Source organism: Pteropus medius, unplaced genomic scaffold (genome assembly GCF_902729225.1).
Source record: "Pteropus medius unplaced genomic scaffold, Ma_sr-lr_union100, whole genome shotgun sequence".
NCBI classification, from domain to species: domain Eukaryota; kingdom Metazoa; phylum Chordata; class Mammalia; order Chiroptera; family Pteropodidae; genus Pteropus; species Pteropus medius.
In genome coordinates, this window is record NW_024349225.1 from 11084883 (window position 1) to 11105403 (window position 20521).

Consider the following 20521-nt stretch of genomic DNA (forward strand, 5'->3'; position numbering starts at 1 on the left):
CACTGAGTATTAGGGAGTCAGAATGTGGAAAAGAGTTTTTCTTTCTACACATCCTTGTTTAGTTTGAAGGTTTTTACATAAGCAGGTATTACTGCTTTGGTTAATTGTAATTAATAAAAATAATAAAGAAATTCAAGTCACCTGTACCTGCAGGGGCCACACGTGGTGTACTCGGCCGCAGAGGGGACAGCCAGGCCTTGCCCACACTGTCTAGAGAGGCCCGCAGACCTCGGGGTGGACCCGAGCCTCATTCGGAGACCTGATCGCCGTGGCGCTCAGTGAGGCCGGAGGCCCCATCACCCACAGAAACGGCAGGCACCCAGACCCCCTGATCACCAGCTGAGGGGGGCCGGTGACGGGGGAAAGATGTTCTGCCATGGCCCCGCCCCAGAAGATGGAGACAGAGAGGCAGCTGAGAGGCGCCTTTGGCACACCATCTTTAAGAGTCCCGGCCTCACTCTGCCACGGCATCCTCTCTCTACTTTCCTATCAATCTGAACTATCATGTCAACGTATTACCTCAAGGGGTAAACAGGGAAGCCCTTGGAAGAGGGTCCTCAGGTGAAAGAACTGCCTCCCCTGCTCTCTCCAGACATGGGTGAAGGGTTCCCCGCCCCATCCCTCACAGTACCTGTCAGGGCCTTGGCCTCGGCCTTGCCGCTCTGCCGGGCGCCCTTCTCGGCCCACACGTGGACCGTGTACTCCACGCCCGGCCGCAGGCCCGTCAGCACGGCGCTGCTCTGCTCCTTCCCCACCGGGACCTCCCGGCTGTCTCCGTCCGCAGAGGTGTAGCGCACCAGGTACCTGTCGATGGCGGCCTGCACCGGGTCCCAGGACACGGTGGCCATGGTCTCCGTCACCTGGTCGGTCACCAGGTTTTTGGGGCTATCGATGTCTGAAAGAAGAAGTGTACTATTAACAAGCACAAAAAGGGACACCGTGGTGCTTGGGGTGAGGCGGTTTCCTGTTCCGTGGTTTTCCCAGCCCATCTGTCAGTTGTCAGTTGTGTCAGGGATGTGGACCTTCTCTCCACAGCCAGACTCTGAAATCCTCAAGGAAGCAGCACGGGACAGTGGAGTGTGCACCAGACCCGGAGTCAGAAGAGCTAGGTTCTAGTTCCAGCCCAGAGACACAGAGCAGAGGGGGCAGCAAGAGACCTGGGCTGGAGCCAGCCAACCAGGCGTCAAGGCCCAGCTCTGCCGTCAGCCCGCGTGGCCCTGAACAAGTCTGCTGCCTCTGGCTGGGCCTCAGCTTCTCCTTTGTATAATGTGGGCCTACTACATAGAGGTCAAGGTACCAGAATATTCCATGGATATTCCAAAAATGACTCCGTGAATCATCAGCTAACTTTGTGACTCGTAGAGATCACGTACATGTACCTCAGGTTTCTTAACTGTAAAATGAGAATATTGATCTCTGCTCTACCCATCTCAGCAAATTCCACCGAGGACCAAGGAAGTGTGGAACATAAGCCTCGTTCATCGCTGGTGGGAAGGTAAAATAATGCCGCCACTCTAGAAATAATTTGGCAGTTCCTCAAAAACTTAAACGGAGTTATCCTATGACCTAGCAATTCCGCTCCTACATATGTGCCCTAAAGAACTGAAAATATGTCCACACAAAAATTTATACACAAACGTTCACAGCAGCATTATTCATAATAGCCAAAAAGCAGACGTACCCCAAATGTCCTTCCGCTGAAGGACAGATATAGACAGTGTGGTCTGTGCTTACAAGGGAGTATTATTCCACCATAAAAAGAGTGTCGTACTGATACACACTACGACATGGGTGAACCTGGAAATATCACGCTTAGTGAACAAAGCCAGTCATAAAAGGCCACATGCTGTATGAATCCATTTACATGAAATGTCCAGAATAAGATGATCCATAAAGACAGAAAGGAGTGTTTTTCTAGAGCTGGAGGAGGTGGGGTAGGGAAATGGCTGGTAATGGGTATGGGGTTCCTTTTTAGGGTCATGAAAATGTTCTGACTCAGATAGTGGTGATGGTTGCACAACTGTGAATGTACTAAAACCCACTGACCTGTACACTTTAAATGGGTGAATTTTATAGCGTATAAATTATATCTCAATAAGTCTGTTCTTAAAAAACGAGGAAATGGGAAAGAGCTTTAGAAATTATCAGCTGTTCTTGCACATCAGTGCGACCTTAGGAGCCTCGGAACAGGGCACACAGAGCTCGAAAGAGCATCACCCACCAAGATAGCACAGCCTTTCCTCGTTGCAAAGGATCACAGCAAAAGCCACTTCGCTAACGAGCTCAGCTAATGGAGCCTAATATATACGGTTTCTTTACAGTTTGTCCCTCTCAAGAAGAAATAGTTAATGATTAATTACAAAGGGAATACACAATTGGAGGAACGGTGGGTGGATGGGATCGATCACCATTTAGCTTTACGAGACCAACATATAAGGCCACATATGAGCCCTGCGTCTTGAGATGACATGTAAGAGGGAGGTGAGGGGTGCGTGTGCAGCTTATCACAAAGGGCCACCACCCTGCTCTTCCCCGAACCATCAATTCCGCCAGCGTCAGAGCAGAAAACGACACTCGACCAGCCAACGGCTTAGCATGGCAGGTCTTACCTTCCCAGAGAACGAGCTCCATTACCTGTCGGGGCCTTGGCCTCGGCCTTGCCGCTCTGCCGGGTGCCCTTCTCGGCCCACACGTGGACCGTGTACTCCACGCCCGGCCGCAGGCCCGTCAGCACGGCGCTGCTCTGCTCCTTCCCCACCGGGACCTCCCGGCTGTCTCCATCCGCAGAGGTGTAGCGCACCAGGTACCTGTCGATGGCGGCCTGCACCGGGTCCCAGGAGATGGTGGCCGTGGTCTCCGTCACCTGGTCGGTCACCAGGTTTTGGGGGCTGTCGATTTCTTTTTTAAGGGAAAAGGCTGGATTTTAGAGTCGAGGAGGACCTCCCCGCACCCCAGCACCAGGAACTCTCCACTCAGGTTGCCTTTAATGACGGAGGAGTTCCGTTTTCAGGGGCGAAGGGCCCCTACTTTCCATTTTCCAGAGAAACAAACCACTGGATATTAAAACTGGGAGGAATTAGCACTTCTCCAAGTTTATTGACATGGAAATTTTCTGTCCTTTTCCTTCCCACAAAAATCTCCTAAGCAACAAGATAAGCCACCCAAATTGCTGTCGAAACAACCCCTTTTGTTATCCCCATGGCATCCAGTTATTTTGTTTCACAGAAGCTGAGAGCTGAGAAGTCAAATTTTCCAATCTTCTTGTCTAATAAAAGGAGAGGAGAACAGAGGCCCAGAGAGGAAAGACTTGCTCAAGGTCCCACTGTTTTCTTGTGTTATAACCGAGACTAGACCCTCTTTGCTGTGAGTTTGGGGCCCTCGCACTTCTCAAGGCCTTGGCTGCTTTTCACCCGCCCTGCCCTGTCCGCTGCATCGTCAGTCTCTCCTCCTCCGCCATCATCTGCAGACAGACAAGCTCAGAAGCTCCCGCCTCTTTGCCCCCGTGAACAGACAGACTTCTCAAGAGAACCATCTGCAGCCCTTCACTTCACTCCACGATTCACCGGCGTCGCATTTTTCTACATCGCACCATTCAGACCGCTAGTCTAAGTCACCAACGACATCCGTGTCGCCAAACCCGTGAACGCCATCGTCACCTGACTCAACTTCTGAGCAGCGCTGGGCAGAGCTGACTCGCCGCTTCCTTCCTGAAACACTGGCTTCCACGACGACACGCTCCCTGAGATCTCTAGCTCCCTGACTCCTGCCTCTCAGTCTCCTGGGTCAGCGCCCTGAACGTGTTGGGGGACCCCAGTCTCCTTGTCCACACTTCTCCCTAGGCGCCCTCACCCATGTCCGCAGCTTTAAATACCAACTGAGTGCTTGTGGCTTCCCGGTCTGTATCAGTTCTGAGCTCCTGACCTATATCTACAGCTGCATGTCCACCAGTGTCCGACATGTCCTACCCGCTCCACGACTGTGTGTGGAGTCAATAAAGAAATCACTCGAGGAACCGAAGAATTTCACAGGTATCTCAAGCTTACCTATCCAAACATCTTTACGTTCCTCCCCAAAGCTATCTGTCCCCAGTCTCCCCTCTCGGAAAATGCCCCAACCTTGCTCGAATCAGAAACACGGGTCACACTTGAGTCCTTGTCTTCTTCCTGCCTCGCATGTCATCCATCAACAGACGCTGCCATCGACACCTCCGAACCACGGGCCGGACACCGCCCTCGCTCCAGCCCTACGCTGTCGCGCCGGCCCACGGCATCGCGGTCCCCCGCCCGTGATGTCACCGCCCCTTCGCTCGCCTCCCCGCTTTGCCCGCCATCGCGCCCGCTTGTTTTCCGCACTGCGGCCCGCATCGTCCTTCCTAAACGAGTTCGCATCCCGTCCCTCTGCTAATAGAGAGAACGCTCTCCCTGTTTCAGACGCCACGTGGTCCTGCGCGATCCGACCCCCGACCCCCACCCACCTCGCGTCCCCTTCGTCCCCCGACCTCTATGCTCCGCAACACCAGCCCCTTCAGCTCCCACCTCCTGCTCTGGCGCTGCGCCCACTCTTCCCTCCGCCCGAAATGGCTCGTTTCCCCCCACAGCCAACCGCCCTTCTTCCGAAAGCACGCTGTCCAATAGCTCTCTCTGCACGGGGGGAAAAGTCTACACTCTGCACTGTCCAGTACAGTAGCCATCAGTCACATGTGGCAACTGACCATTTGAGATGTGGCTAGTCCAACTGACGAAAAATTTTTTTATTTTAATTAGGTTTCATTAATTAAAATAGATATAACCACACAGAGCTCACGGCTATGGTGTCGATCAGGACACGAAGTTTAAGCTGGGCACACAACCACCCCATCAAAGACGTCATTTCCCAGCCTCCCCTGACATGCGGTCCGGCCCACGGCTGTGTCCGGCCCACAGCGGGGTCTGGCCCACGGCTGTGTCCGGCCCACGGCTGGGTCTGGCTCACGGCTGTGTCCGGCCCACGGCTGTGTCCGGCCCACGGCTAGGTCTGGCTCACGGCTGGGTCTGGCCCACAGGATGTGAGAACCGATGCCTGCGACGCTCCCATCACACCCTGCCCCCTCCCAGGCCCCGTCCCACCGACTGGATGAGGAGGGGTGATGACCACACAGACGAAGGCCACTCCCAAGGGATCCCTGAGCGCCAGCACCGAGGCGGCCTGGTCTTCTGTGCAGCGGAGCTGGCATGCCGGCCCTGGCCCATCCGCAAGGGAGGACGAGCTTCCTCCTTGTGGAAGCAACTGCTCTTGGGGTGCTCCTGCCACCGTGTGTCTTAACGACTGGTCACCCCATCCCATCGGAGACACATCTCCACCTGCTGTCCTCCACCCCGCACCACGCTCATCTCCGTCACAGAACCCGTCACGACTCGCAGCTGCGCGCTGGCGGGTTGGGGTCCGCCTTTCTCTCTGGACGTCCAGGGGGTGGGGACTGTATGTGCTGTGCTCACCACTGTGCCTCCTGGCACTTAGAAACGCTCATTAACATTTAGCAGCATGTTGACATGAACACAGCTCCACCTGCCAAAGGTAATGCCTGTTTCTTTCAAACTGCATACCCTCCATCATGTCAAAACGGTTCTTTAATCCAGAGTTTTTAGGAATTTTACACTGGTTTTACTGTATATCCTATAATTATTTTATAACTGAGAGGCACAGTGATTAAAAACATAGGCTTTGGGAAACAGTTTAAGACATTCGTGGGACTGCTCGGCACTGAGACCATTACTGAGATTTCTTTTTATGTCAGGTGAATGAAATTTTTTACAGAAAACTCTCCTGGGAGAGCCCACAGTTCCTGAGATCACAGACCCTAAGAGCAGTGGGCTCAGAATTCAGCAGCAAGACATCAATCCATAGCGATGACCTCATCTGTTTTATCCCTCCCTGCTGTTACCTGTCGGGGCCTTGGCCTCGGCCTTGCCGCTCTGCCGGGCGCCCTTCTCGGCCCACACGTGGACCGTGTACTCCACGCCCGGCCGCAGGCCCGTCAGCACGGCGCTGCTCTGCTCCTTCCCCACCGGGACCTCCCGGCTGTCTCCGTCCGCAGAGGTGTAGCGCACCAGGTACCTGTCGATGGCGGCCTGCACCGGGTCCCAGGACACGGTGGCTGTGGTCTCCGTCACCTGGTCGGTCACCAAGTTTTTGGGGCTATCAATGTCTGAAAGAAAAAGTGTACTATTAACAAGCACCAAAAAGTGACACCGTGGTGCTTGGGGTGAGGCGGTCTCCTGTTCTGTGGTTTTCCCAGCCGGTTTGTCAGTTGTCAGCTGTGTCAGGGATGTGGACCTTCTCTCCACAGCCAGACTCTGGGATTCCCAAGGAAGCAGCACGGGACAGTGGAGTGGGCACCAGACCCAGAGCCAGAAGAGCTAGGTTCTAGTTCCAGCCCAGAGACACAGAGCAGAGGGGCAGCAAGAGACCTGGGCTGGAGCCAGCCGACCAGGCGTCAAGGCCCAGCTCTGCCATCAGCCCGTGTGGCCCTGAACAACTCTGCTGCCTCTGGCTGGGCCTCAGCTTCTCCTTTGTATAATGTGGGCCTACTACATAGAGGTCAAGGTACCAGAATATTCCATGGATATTCCACAAATGACTCCGTGAATCATCAGCTAACTTTGTGACTCGTAGACATCACGTACATGTACCTCAGGTTTCTTAACTCTGCTCTACCCATCTCAACAAATTCCACCGAGGACCAAGGAAGTGTGGAACATAACCCTCGTTCATCGCTGGTGGGAAGGTAAAATAATGCCACCACTCTAGAAATAACTTGGCAGTTCCTCAAAAACTTAAACGGAGTTACCCTATGACCCAGCAATTCCGCTCCTACATATATGCCCCAAAGAACTGAAAATACGTCCACACAAAAATTTATGCACAAATGTTCACAGCAGCATTATTCATAATGGCCAAAAAGCAGACATACCCCAAATGTCCTTCAGCTGAAGGACAGATATAGACAATGTGGTCTGTGCTTACAAGGAAGTATTATTCCACCATAAAAAGAGTGCCGTACTGATACACACCACGACATGTGTGAACCTGGAAATATCACGCTTAGTGAACAAAGCCAGTCATAAAAGGCCACATGCTGTATGAATCCATTTACATGAAATGTCCAGAATAAGATGATCCATAAAGACAGAAAGGAGTGTTTTTCTAGAGCTGGAGGAGGTGGGGTAGGGAAATGGCTGGTAATGGGTCTGGGGTTTCTTTTTAGGGTCATGAAAATGTTCTGACTCAGATAGTGGTGATGGTTGCACAACTGTGAATATACTAAAACCCACTGACCTGTACGCTTTAAATGGGTGAATTTTATAGCATATAAATTATATCTCAATAAGTCTGTTCTTAAAAAACGAGGAAACGGGAAAGAGCTTTAGAAATTATCAGCTGTTCTTGCACATCACTGCGACCTTAGGAGCCTCGGAACAGGGCACACAGAGCCCGAAAGAGCATCACCCACCAAGATGGCACAGCCTTTCCTCGTTGCAAAGCATCACAGCAAAAGCCACTTCGCTAACGAGCTCAGCTAACGGAGCCTAACATATACGGTTTCTTTATAGTTTTCCCTCTCAAGAAGAAATAGTTAATGATTAATTACAAAGGGAATACACAATTGGAGGAACGGTGCGTGGATGGGCTCGATCACCATTTAGCTTTATGAGACCAACATATAAGGCCACATATGAGCCCTGCGTCTTGAGATGACGTGTAAGAGGGAGGTGAGGGGTGCGTGTGCAGCTTATCACAAAGGGCCACCACCCTGCTCCTCCACGAACCATCAATTCCGCCAGCGTCAGAGCAGAAAACGACACTCGACCAGCCAACGGCTTAGCATGGCAGGTCTTACCTTCCCAGAGAACGAGCTCCATTACCTGTCGGGGCCTTGGCCTCGGCCTTGCCGCTCTGCCGGGTGCCCTTCTCGGCCCACACGTGGACCGTGTACTCCACGCCCGGCCGCAGGCCCGTCAGCACGGCGCTGCTCTGCTCCTTCCCCACCGGGACCTCCCGGCTGTCTCCGTCCGCAGAGGTGTAGCGCACCAGGTACCTGTCGATGGCGGCCTGTACCGGGTCCCAGGACACGGTGGCCGTGGTCTCCGTCACCTGGTCGGTCACCAGGTTTTTGGGGCTATCGATGTCTGAAAGAAAATGATGATCAATAAACATGATTAACAAAGTTAGAGCTCATGGCCATGGTGCTTGGGATGAGGCGGTTTCCTGTTCTGTGGTCTTCCCGGCCGATGTGTCGGTTTTCAGCTGTGTTGGGAACGTGGACCTTCTCCCTGCAGCTGGACACGGGGATCCTCGAGGAGGCTGCACGGGACAGCGGAGGGAGCTCCAGACCCGGAGTCAGAAGTGCTGTGGCCTTGGACAAGTCAGCTGCCTCTAGCTTGGCCTCAGCATCTCTGTCTGCAAATCTGGGGTTCGGGCTAGATGGACTTTAAGGTTCAGTGGGACCCCACATTCCTTGCAGGCACCTAATTTCATAACTTACTGACTCGTTTTGTGACCTTCGGCAAGTCACTTCACTTGTCTGCATTTGTAAAATGAGGTTGTTCCTGGTTAATGTACGTATCTGTCTGGGCAGCTCTGAAAATCAAGATAAAAAGTGTCGTGTAGAGAAGGGGCCTTGAAAACGTTCAAGTGTCACAGTGTTTACAGCTTAAAGCCGCAGAACAGTCACTCTACAACTCAAAGCGTAATAGAGGACAAACCAGTCTCTGCCTCAATTACCTTCACAGCAAACAAACAAACAAACAAAAGCAAAGGTAAGGGGAAACAGGAGGGAATAAAATTAGAGCACACCCTACAGAGTGTGCTGTATAGTATCTGTAAGTTAATAACATGCCCATACGACAGCTTCTGGCACAGGGTGGATGCCAGTGACCACAAGCTATTGTTAATGATATCAGTTCGTGGATACTTTGGGAATGTAAGATTATGCTCTTTGAAACCACACACGGAGGCGGTGTTCGAAATGCATTCACCAAGACGACGACGGCATTTCTTTGTTCCAAATAGTTCGCTGCAAAAGCCATTGCCCTGAAGTCTTTGCTCCCAGGCCCTGTCACGTGTGTGCAACGGTATGTGGAAATGAGGCCGTTCTCACCTCGGTTTAGGCTGTGGCCTCTCAAAAACTGGTGTCTACATTCCAGCCCGAGGGCCCACGTCCAGCGCAGGACCAACGGTTTGTGGCCCTTGACGGACCGACTGTCTCCAGACTATGAAAGAGGAGAGGCCAGAGGCGGGTGTAACGAGTGAATTTCTTGGGAGAGAATCTCCCTCAGAGCCCACGGATGAGCCCCAGGCCGTGAGTAAGCAGCTGTGATGGGACCCTCTCGGGGCTTGCTACGTATACTCCAGAGCAGTGGCTCTCAACCAGGCCGACTGGCAACATCTGGAGACAATTTTGATTGTCTGTGTGGGATGCGGAGGCTGCCAAACTCCGTACAGTGCACAAGACAGACTTGGCAACGAAGAATTACAGAGCCCACACATCCATAGCGCCAAGGCTGGGAAAACCCGCTTGGGGAACCTCATGCGCCGGCGTCTGACACATGCCTGAGACCCCAAGAAGGGAGAAATGGCCGGCTGCTCTGACGCGGAGCAGCAAGAGGCCACAGCATTGCAAGAGACCTGGACGTCGCTTGATCACACGAGAGATGCGAGCGTGTCCCCGTGGGCCAGGCGTGAGCTAGGCAGTGGGGTGCCCCCTGGGGTCACTTCAGAAGTGGTTCACCAGGGTCACCTAGAGGGTGAGCTGACCCCTCTAGAAGGACACTGGAGTCACCCCCAGATGTGTAGGCAGAGGAAGTGGGGGCAGGAGGCCAGTAGGAGAGACCATGTCACACAGGACCACTGCAGAGAGGACAGGTGAGGTGTCTCTGAAGAACCCACAGAAGCGCCCCACGAGGGAAGAGGTGTAACGCCTGTCAAGCCCCATGACAAGCCCACGCCAGTGGGACCGCCGGCGTCGAGCAAGCCTTCCAGACCCCTCGTCTGTCCTCCCCGACCCGGCCGCCTTGCCCCACGGCTGTGCCAGACGTAAGTGGGCCGGACACCGCGGTGCTTGACGTACGAGACGGGAAATGAAGAGCAGCAGAGTGTGCCCCCTTCCTGCCGACGGGCAGTTAGTCCCCTAGTGGCCGAAGCTGAAGGAGAGGATGAGCTTTAGCTTTCAATGAACTGTACACCATTACGTGGTGCTTTAATGACTAAAACGATACCTTTGAGGGACTAAAAGTGGCTAGATATTTGCTTATTTTTAGCTAATAATACATTTAGCTAATAAAACACTGACTAAAACGTTCATCCGCAGGGCAGAAACAAAACCAAGCTGCACTGAGGGCTGAAACAGCGGGTGGGGAGGCTTTCGGATCGCAGCCCCCGCCTGGCTTCTCAGCCCAGGGGGCACGAGTGCCTTCCCCAGGCTCACTACTCACCAAGGCGAGGCATCTAGAGTGTCAATGACAAAGAAGGTGCACGGGTGGAGGACAAGGGCTTTGAGCAATAACATCGACCTTTAAGGACCAAAGTCGGGAGACCGTGAGGCGAGCCGCAGCTCTAAGAGGAGACAGGGGGACACCAGCCTGCGCTTCCGACCCTGCTCTGCCAAGGCCGGAGAAGGAAAACCACGCGGGGCAGACCCTGAGCTTACGAGTGACCAGTGACGCAGTGCCGGTGTGAGCTCGTTACCTGTCGGGGCCTTGGCCTCGGCCTTGCCGCTCTGCCGGGCGCCCTTCTCGGCCCACACGCGGACCGTGTACTCCACGCCCGGCCGCAGGCCCGTCAGCACGGCGCTGCTCTGCTCCTTCCCCACCGGGACCTCCCGGCTGTCTCCGTCCGCAGAGGTGTAGCGCACCAGGTACCTGTCGATGGTGGCCTGCACCGGGTCCCAGGACACGGTGGCCGTGGTCTCCGTCACCTGGTCGGTCACCAGGTTTTTGGGGCTATCGATGTCTGAAAGAAGAAATGTACTATTAACAAGCACCAAAAAGGGACACCGTGGTGCTTGGGGTGAGGCGGTTTCCTGTTCTGTGGTTTTCCCAGCCCGTTTATCAGTTGTCAGCTGTGTCAGGGATGTGGACCTTCTCTCCACAGCCAGACTCTGGGACTCCCAAGGAAGCAGCACGGGACAGCAGAGTAGGCACCAGACCCGGAGTCAGAAGAGCTAGGTTCTAGTTCCAGCCCAGAGACACAGAGCAGAGGGGGCAGCAAGAGACCTGAGTTGGAACCAGCCGACCAGGCATCAAGGCCCAGCTCTGCCGTCAGCCCGTGCGGCCCTGAACAAGTCTGCTGCCTCTGGCTGGGCCTCAGCTTCTCCTTTGTATAATGTGGGCCTACTACATAGAGGTCAAGGTACCAGAATATTCCATGGATATTCCACAAATGACTCCGTGAATCATCAGCTAACTTTGTGACTCGTAGACATCGCATATGTGTACCTCAGGTTTCTTAACTGTAAAATGAGAATATTGATCTCTGCTCTACCCGTCTCAACAAATTCCACCAAGGACCAAGGAAGTGTGGAACATAAGCCTCGTTCATCGCTGGTGGGAAGGTAAAATAATGCCGCCACTCTAGAAATAATTTGGCAGTTCCTCAAAAACTTAAACGGAGTTACCCTATGAGCCAGCAATTCCACTCCTACATATGTGCCCCAAAGAACTGAAAATACGTCCACACAAAAATTTGTACACAAATGTTCACAGCAGCATTATTCATAATAGCCAAAAAGCAGACGTACCCCAAATGTCCTTCCGCTGAAGGACAGATATAGACAATGTGGTCTGTGCTTACAAGGGAGTATTATTCCACCATAAAAAGAGTGCCGTACTGATACACACCACGACATGGGTGAACCTGGAAATATCATGCTTAGTGAACAAAGCCAGTCATAAAAGGCCACATGCTATATGAATCCATTTACATGAAATGTCCAGAATAAGATGATCCATAAAGACAGAAAGGAGTGTTTTTCTAGAGCTGGAGGAGGTGGGGTAGGGAAATGGCTGGTAATAGGTATGGGGTTCCTTTTTAGGGTCATGAATGTTCTGACTCAGATAGTGGTGATGGTTGCACAACTGTGAATGTACTAAAATCCACTGACCTGTACACTTTAAATGGGTGAATTTTATAGCGTGTAAATTATATCTCAATAAGTCTGTTCTTAAAAAATGAGGAAACAGGAAAGAGCTTTAGAAATTATCAGCTGTTCTTGCACATCAGTGCGACCTTAGGAGCCTCAGAACAGGGCACACACAGCTCGAAAGAGCATCATCCACCAAGATAGCACAGCCTTTCCTCGTTGCAAAGCATCACAGCAAAAGCCACTTCGCTAACGAGCTCAGCTAACGGAGCCTAACATATACGGTTTCTTTATAGTTTGTCCCTCTCAAGAAGAAATAGTTAATGATTAATTACAAAGGAAATACACAATTGGAGGAATGGTGGGTGGATGGGTCCGATCACCATTTAGCTTTACGAGACCAACATATAAGGCCACATATGAGCCCTTCGTCTTGAGATGACGTGTAAGAGGGAGGTGAGGGGTGCGTGTGCAGCTTATCACAAAGGGCCACCACCCTGCTCCTCCACGAACCATCAATTCCGCCAGCGTCAGAGCAGAAAACGACACTCGACCAGCCAATGGCTTAGCACGGCAGGTCTTACCTTCCCAGAGAACGAGCTCCATTACCTGTCGGGGCCTTGGCCTCGGCCTTGCCGCTCTGCCGGGCGCCCTTCTCGGCCCACACGCGGACCGTGTACTCCACGCCCGGCCGCAGGCCCGTCAGCACGGCGCTGCTCTGCTCCTTCCCCACCGGGACCTCCCGGCTGTCTCCGTCCGCAGAGGTGTAGCGCACCAGGTACCTGTCGATGGCGGCCTGCACCGGGTCCCAGGAGACGGTGGCCGTGGTCTCCGTCACCTGGTCGGTCACCAGGTTTCTTGGGCTGTCAATATCTTTAAGAGAAATGAAAGAGCATAGAATTTACCAACTCTCTTGTTTATGAAAGACCACTACACACACAACCAAAATGATGACCTCGGTAAATTTCCGAGCCTGTGATATGACAGTGCTTCAGGTAACACAAGCGTTTAATTAAACAAGTGCCTGAAATTCCAAGAATGAGCTTATGTCACTCCAGGAGAAGCAGGGTGTCAAGGCAAAGCCACCATAAAGTCTCAACTCTATAAACTTCTCCCACAAATTGCCTTTGGAGAGAAAGAATTGGTCTCCACATACGAATTTCTCCTTCCTTCCCGATTTATAGAATACGCTCTTTCAGTTCCTGACTCCTTGTACCCAAAACAATTATAGTTCAATAAATCTCTGTGTCAGCTTGGGGAAGAAAATTATCCTGGAAGTAGGAGCTGCCAGTTCTTTCATATAAAACATGTCCGTGGCCAGAGAACCAGGACGGTATTTGACGGTATTTAATTGACGGTATTTGAAATGTTGGCTGATAAAAATAATCCTACTTGTAGAATCTGCCAGGCACGCGTGTGATTAAACTGTGTTAGAACCTGGGCTCCCCCGTTTCAGGTTGCGAGCTCTGGACTAGCTACATAACTTAAGCCTCAGGCTCCTCACCTCTACGAAGAGTCCCTATCTAATATGGTGACTAGTAAATGAGATTGTCATAGTACATGCTTAAATACGAGCTCTTCATTATTATGGATGCCATTGGAGGTATGAAATACCACGTTCTTCTCAAACTGTACACTGTCGAAGAGTCAACCATCCAAGATACTGGCTGCATGATGAGGGCACCTTTATCCTCCTGTTTCAAAAGCCGCCTCCTCCAAAGCCTGCGCTTTTGTGACGGCAGCTGCGGTTCGGCCCTGCCCCCCGCCACTTGCCACCCGTGGCCAGCCAGCTGGGCGGAGCACAGAGAGCAACGAGGTGGCTGGCCTTCAGGAGCAGCGTTCAGAATGCGCCACAGACAAGCGACAGAAGGACAAACAGGGACTCGGGGTTCTGAGCTGGCTTTAACGCCCCAGCCTCATCCTTCACTACTCGTCCACCCTAAATGCCACTCGCGATTACATTATTAAAACGCCTGCATATTAAGACACGACAGAAGAACAAGCTGTCACGGTCACATGTCAGGCCCTCGTGCCAGTGACCCTTGAACAGCGTGGGTTTCTACTGCGCGTGTCCACTCGCACGCGGATGTTTTGCAATAAATGCTGTAAATGTATTTTCTCTTTCTTACGACTTTCTTCATAACGTCTTCTTTCCTCCAGCTGACTTTATTGTAAGACTACAGTGTGTAATACATGCAACATATAAAATACACGTTAATCAACTGTTTACGTTGTCAGTAAGGCTTCTGGTCAAGGTAGGCTGTTAGCAATTAAACTTTGGGGACTCAAAAGTCACATGTGAATTTTCAACTATGCGCCTAAGCCCTGCATTGTTTAGGGGTCAACTGTACATGCTGCTAACTCCCTCCCATCCTTCTAGGCTCTGCTCAGGTGTCGCCTCCTCTGACAGCCTGTCATGACGCCCTCTCCCCTCCCAGTCTGCAGTAAGTACCCTTTTATGTTTGTAGCCTAGCCCCAGGCCTGATGTCCAGTGGCTCGCCATAAGCTGGGGTGCTTACTCTCACCACCCCTGCCTGAGAGAGGGGAACGTTCTTCTCTATTTCAACTTCTGCTGCCTTAAAAAGGCTGACCTACATGTTCTTTCTTTCTATAACACTCAAAATCCTAGTAAAAAGGAAGGGCATGTGTAGCATAAACTGAAACTTGGCAATCTACAGCCCATGAGCCAAATCTGGCCAACTGCTTAATTTTATAAATAAAGTTTTATTGGAACACATTTATGCCAATTCACTTACATATTGTCTATGGCTGTTTACTAATTTCAGTGGCAGAACTGAACAGTTGTAATAGAAACTGTAATGGTCCCCAAAGTGGGAAGTGTTTACTGTCTGGACCTTTACAGAAAGTTTGCTGACCCTGACTTTCAACAAATCTAGATTTCACCTTTGCTACTGTCAAGTTCTTCTTCTGCCCCTGGAAAACATACAGCCTACCTGGGCCAGGAGGTCGTGCCTGATGAAATACGTCAGGGACCAGATGCTGACTGACACTTTCTACAGACTGAATGCTTGTGTCTCCCTCCCCCGAGTCACATGTCAAAGCCCTAACCCCCAACTTTATGGTAACTGGAGATGGGACCTTTGGGAGGCAATTAGGCTTAAAAGAGCTTAGGAGCATGAGGTCCCCATGATGGCATCATTGCTTTGTAAGAAGAGACCCGAGCTGCTTCTCTCCCACATGTAAGGGTGCAGGAACAAGGTGGCCATACGCAAGCCAAGGAGTGTCCTGACCAGGAACCAAATCAGCTGGCACTTAGATCGTGGGACTTTCCAGCCTCAAGAACTGTGAGAAATAAAGTTATTTTGTTTAAGCCACCCAGTCCACGGTATTTCTATAGCAGCTTGAGCCGACGAAGGCACAGTCTAAGAAACAGTCACCGCCACCACTTACGCAGCACTGGCTGTGTGTCAGGCACTTACGTGCATTAGTCACATAAGCCTCTGAAGAACCCTATGATGCAGACAGTCATGTGCCCATTTTATAGATAAGAATCTGAGAAACAGATGTAAAGTAACCTGCTCAAAGCCACTCAGCTAGCAAAGGGTAGAGCTGTGATTAAAACGGACGGTTGAGCCCCTGAAGCCACATTCCTACCCAATTATCTGCTTCTCCAAGAGGCCCTACACTGAGTGACTGTCCAGAACAGACCCCAACTGATAAGTGCACCCTTTTCTAGGATTTCCTGTAAGTGTCTGGAACCTCACGTGTTCTCCAGGATCTGGCTGCTCTGGATTCAGGGACAGTGCCAGAGGAGGGTTTGAGCAGAGAGAACGTCTGGGACATGCACCGTGCAGCGTCAGGACACCTGCCAGAGCTGAGTGTAACCACTGGGTCAAGGACGGGAACCCTTATGGCTTCCGAAAGCTTCAGGGCATAATCGGTACATTTGGCAAACGCTGACTCGGGATGCAAACCATTTCCACAGATTACATGCGAAGTGCCGTACGGTCGCTGCAAACTGGGATAAGCATTCAAGTTCACTGTCAGCCAAATGTTTTGTTTTCATGTCAAAAAAAAAAAAAAAAAAAAAAATAAAAGAAAATTAGAAAGTATCACTCTGCTCTGAGGGAGCCACATATGAAATTCCAACCCAAACAAGTATGACCTTCTGAGGTTGGAAAGGGGAAAATTCAGAATTACGCAACTTGAAATCGCTTTTGCAAGCCCCTCCCCAACGAAGCGCCACGGCTAGGTGGGCAAACGCCTCCGGAGTGGAAACCAGCCTCTCCCTGCTGCGAGGGAGCCCCGTGTGCTCGCTCCCGTGTCCGGTACCTGTGAGGGCCCTGGTGTCGGCCTTCCTGCTCGCCTGGCGGCCCCGCTCGGCCCACACGTAGACGCCGTACGCCTCTCCCGGCTTCAGGCCTGTCAGGACGGTGCTGTTCTGCTCCCTGGGGACCGCCGTGTCCTTGGTCTCTCCGTCAGCAGAGGTATAGCGCACCACGTACTTATCTATGACAGCCTGGACAGGGTCCCAGGAGACCACCGCCGTGTCTTCTGTCACTCGATCAGTGGCCACATTGGTTGGGCCATCGATTTCTTCGTAAAAATACATGAGAAAGAAAAATCAGAGAAGCCACGTGGCTGGTCAAGATCACAGATGCTTCACGATCTAGTTCACCTGGGCGACCTAGTTCCATAGTCCACACAATGCAAGAAGGTCTTGCCGCCATCTGTGACAGGTAGACAACCGGCCTCTGCTTGAACCCAAAGCTGAGAAAGGGCTTCCTGATGGACAAAACAATCCCTTCCATTAGAGAAAACTCCAAGTGTAGCTGCTCGAAGTGTAAACTGCTTTAAGAGTGTCTATGTGTCTATGTGTTTTTTCATGTGCGTCTCTGCTAAGCGAGGGGTTCTCAACCTTTGTCAACATTAGGCACCTGCTAAATACCACAGAGTCTGCTTGAGGGGGTCTCAGACAAGCCCTGACGTCTCCATTAGAAAAGCAATAAGCAAAACTACACAGGTGATTCTGAGGCGCATCAAAGGCTGGAGCTCCGGCTTCCTCATTTTTCATTTTCTGAACCCAACATTCATCCTTGTTTGATTCTTTCTTATGGATTCCATTTATAATTTAGTCTTTCACGCCCACTTTCCCCTCTAGCTTATCATTTGCAGATCTAGTAAGTAAGGCACCCGAGGGCATCTATCCAGGTCGCTGGTAAAGAGCTTCACAGAGACCCCTCCCTACACACAGATCAGTAGAGACACAGGATGGTTTCTTACTCTCATAGACCTAAGCAGTCTTCCTTCCTCCCCGTTCTGCTCCAGCTCTCTCATCCGAGAATTCCCCAGCAGAGAAGTTACAACTTTACACAGCTGCATTTTTTAACACCGACTATGACGCATCTTTCTCAAGAACAATGGCAGTGTTTTATTTGTGTGCATGGAAATGAAATATGTTCCATCACCAGGGGCAATATACATTTTATTTAATAAATTGACTGCCGTTTATTGAGCATACACTAAGTGCTGGGTGCTTTTCACACATTACTTTATCAAACCTCAGAGTTATCGTCGCACAGGCATCTGTCATTCCCCATGGACTAGCTTGGAAAATTAATACTAGTTACCATTTTTAGAGCACTAACTATATGCCAGGCTCAGAGCAGTTTGATAATTTGCCCAAGGTCGCTCAGCTAGTAGGTGGTAGTCACCGACTCATTCCGCGAACATTCTCTGAGCGCCTATTTGGAACTGGGGATTCAGCAGTGTCATGAGTTAAACAGTGTCTCCCATTGAAGTGCCAACCCTCAGCACCTCCAAATGGGACCTTATTTAGAAGGAGGTTCTTTCTAGAGATAATCAAGTTAAAATGAAATCTCCAGGGTCGGCCTAATCCGAAAGGACTGCTTTCCTCCTGAGAGAGGGACATTCGGACACAGACACAGATGCACAGAAGGAAGAGGATGTGGAGAGACACGGACAAGACAGCCCTGCGGGTGGATGCTGCACCTACGAGCCAAGGCAAGCCGAGGTTTGCCGACACACACCAGAACTAGAAGAGGAAAGGACCGATTCTCTCCTGGAGCGGTCAGAGAGAGCGTGGCGCTGCTGACACCCTGATTTCAGACCTGAAGCCTCCACGACTGTGGGACAGTACATTACTATTGTTCTGAGCCACCCAGGTTTTGGTCCTTCGTCAGGACAGCCCTGAAACTAACAGAAGCAATGAGCAAGACAAAGACTCTGCTAGGAAGCCTACATTCTCCCGAGGAGCCGGACAGTGAACAAGAAGACAGTAGACAGAAGACAGCTGTGATTTTAAACAGGGAGATCAGGAAAAAATCTGTCTCACCGAGAAGGTGCATTTGAACAAAGACGTCATCGAAAGGAAGCAGTGGGCCACGCGCACTCTGGGGGAACCTCACCCAAAGGCAGAGGGAGCAGCAGGCTCAGAGTCCTGCTCCATGGGCAGCAGGTGGCCAGTGCTGCCCGGCAGAGTATGCGAGGGCTCGAGCGGTAGAGGCGAGGCCAGTGGGGTGACGGGTGAGCGGACCGCGGACGGCCTGCGAGGCCACTATGGCTTTTGCACTGAACGAGGCGAGGAGCGTCTGCGGTTTTGCACAAAAGAGCTTCATAATCTGACCTGTGCTATCTCTGGAAGCCGGAGAAAGTACAGACTGCAGCAGGTCAAGCGTGAGGTCGCCTGGAAGGCCGTGACCCCAGTTCAAGTGCGAGCTGGCAGGAAAGTGCATAACCTGGCAGCGATGAACTTCACGAGAAAGGTGGGGGCGGGGGGACTCCGAAGGTAAAGGTGTCGGGAGCTGCTGACGGATTTGACGTAGGTACAAAGACTTGTTGGTTTGGGACCTGATGGAGAAGTCTGGGGACACGTCTCCTGAATCCCCTGAAGACACTGGCCTGGCATGTGCGTGCGGCTCCGAGGCCAACCTGCTCCTAAGCCTCACTTTCTAGAAGGCCCGTCTATGCGCCTCGCGTGTGTCGACAGGTGGGGATTTTTAAGCGACTCCTTTTGTGGAACAGCTCCAGTGAGTGACTTGTTAGATGGGAAGTACCTGAACCGTGACGTCCCTCCCCGCACGTGCTCGCGCTGTTCTTATAGTCCAGCCTCTGCCCCAAAACATTTGGAGGAACAAGAGGTTGTTTTCTTCCCTTAAATCAATTAACAGTCTAGCCAGGTTTGAGAATGTTTCCTGATCTTAGAAACTACTGTGTCTTTTTCTGCATGTTAGTAAGACACATGACACAAACTTATTTGCAACCCATTAAATATCCCATCCTGCTTTCAGAATACAAAAGACAATAAAAACACCTCCTGGTCTATGGCCATGCCACCCCGAACAAGCCCGATCTCGTCTGATCTCGAAGCTAAGCAGGGTCGGGCCTGGTTAGTACTTGGATGGGAGACCACCTAGGAAGACCAGGTGTGCACCAAAGTAAACACCCTCGGTTCGAATCCCAGCTCAGTCCTTTCCCGCTGGATGGACAGCCTTGAGTTTAACGTCGCTAAACCTCATTTTTCTTACATATGATTTGGAAATAATAAAGGACCTACTGCATAGGTGAGAACTAAGTGAGATGATTCACAAAAAGTGCTTCGTTAATGAAACGCCTGGCACACAGCAGGCCCTCGGTTAACTCACAGCCTGGAGAGAGCCCCTGGAAGCGAGGAAGAACTTGTCATTTTCCACCTCACCACGACTTCGCTGGCCACCACTCAGGCCGGCCACACAGTCTGCACTGCACAGTCCATCAGTGACATCAGACCTCTTCTTTTATAATTGCCAAACCGAACTCCTTCACACTCCAGATATGCGAACTGCTAGGCAGCCGAAGTTGTGGATTTAATTCTGGCGACATCTCATCCTTGTTCGACACCCCGACCAGCCACAGCCAGGACCGTGAGGAAAAGAACTAGAAAACTTTTCAAGGACGTCTCCGCGTTCAAAGACCCCTCCTCTGCCGGCTCCAGGGATGAGCCTCCACCCAGCACCATTCTGTTCTAGATCATGGGCTCCCACCTGCGGTTGGCAGGGGCACAGAGTTACTGCAGGAGGCTCACAACTCAATACTTGAGCTGGGAGGACCTGGGACAAGGACCTCCCCACCCCAGCGTCCGAGCACCTGAGCTCTCAAGTACCGTCTAAAAACTGAAATTACGTAGGCTACTTACATGAATGCTTACAGTAATTTCGAATTCTTTTCTGATTAATAAATGGCTGATTTATTTCCAAATTTACTGATTTATAATCACACGTCATTATATATTTTCTCAGTCCACAGATGGCATACATAACACTGTCCCATGGGAGGGTCCTTCATATCGTCTGCCATTTTAAAGCAGCCAGCCTGAGTGTCGCTATCACAGTACAGCAAGAAAATAAATCACAGGCCACCTGCCACAGGTGGATGGAATTGTGTGCT

General features: G+C 51.5%; 1 protein-coding gene and 1 pseudogene across 1 annotated transcript in view; one reads left to right on the plus strand and one right to left on the minus strand.

Moving 5' to 3' along the window:
• TNN (tenascin N) overlaps positions 1-20521 on the minus strand; it is an 80723-nt gene that overhangs the window by 17541 nt on the left and 42661 nt on the right. Inside the window, exons 8-13 of the mRNA XM_039881112.1 lie at positions 16409-16681; positions 10723-10986; positions 7902-8165; positions 5921-6184; positions 2635-2898; positions 632-895 (exon numbers count right to left, since the gene is read on the minus strand). Coding sequence (XP_039737046.1) covers positions 632-895; positions 2635-2898; positions 5921-6184; positions 7902-8165; positions 10723-10986; positions 16409-16681 — 1593 coding nt within the window. The remainder of the gene's footprint in view (positions 1-631; positions 896-2634; positions 2899-5920; positions 6185-7901; positions 8166-10722; positions 10987-16408; positions 16682-20521) is intronic.
• LOC120617809 (uncharacterized) lies at positions 19418-19535 on the plus strand (annotated as a pseudogene).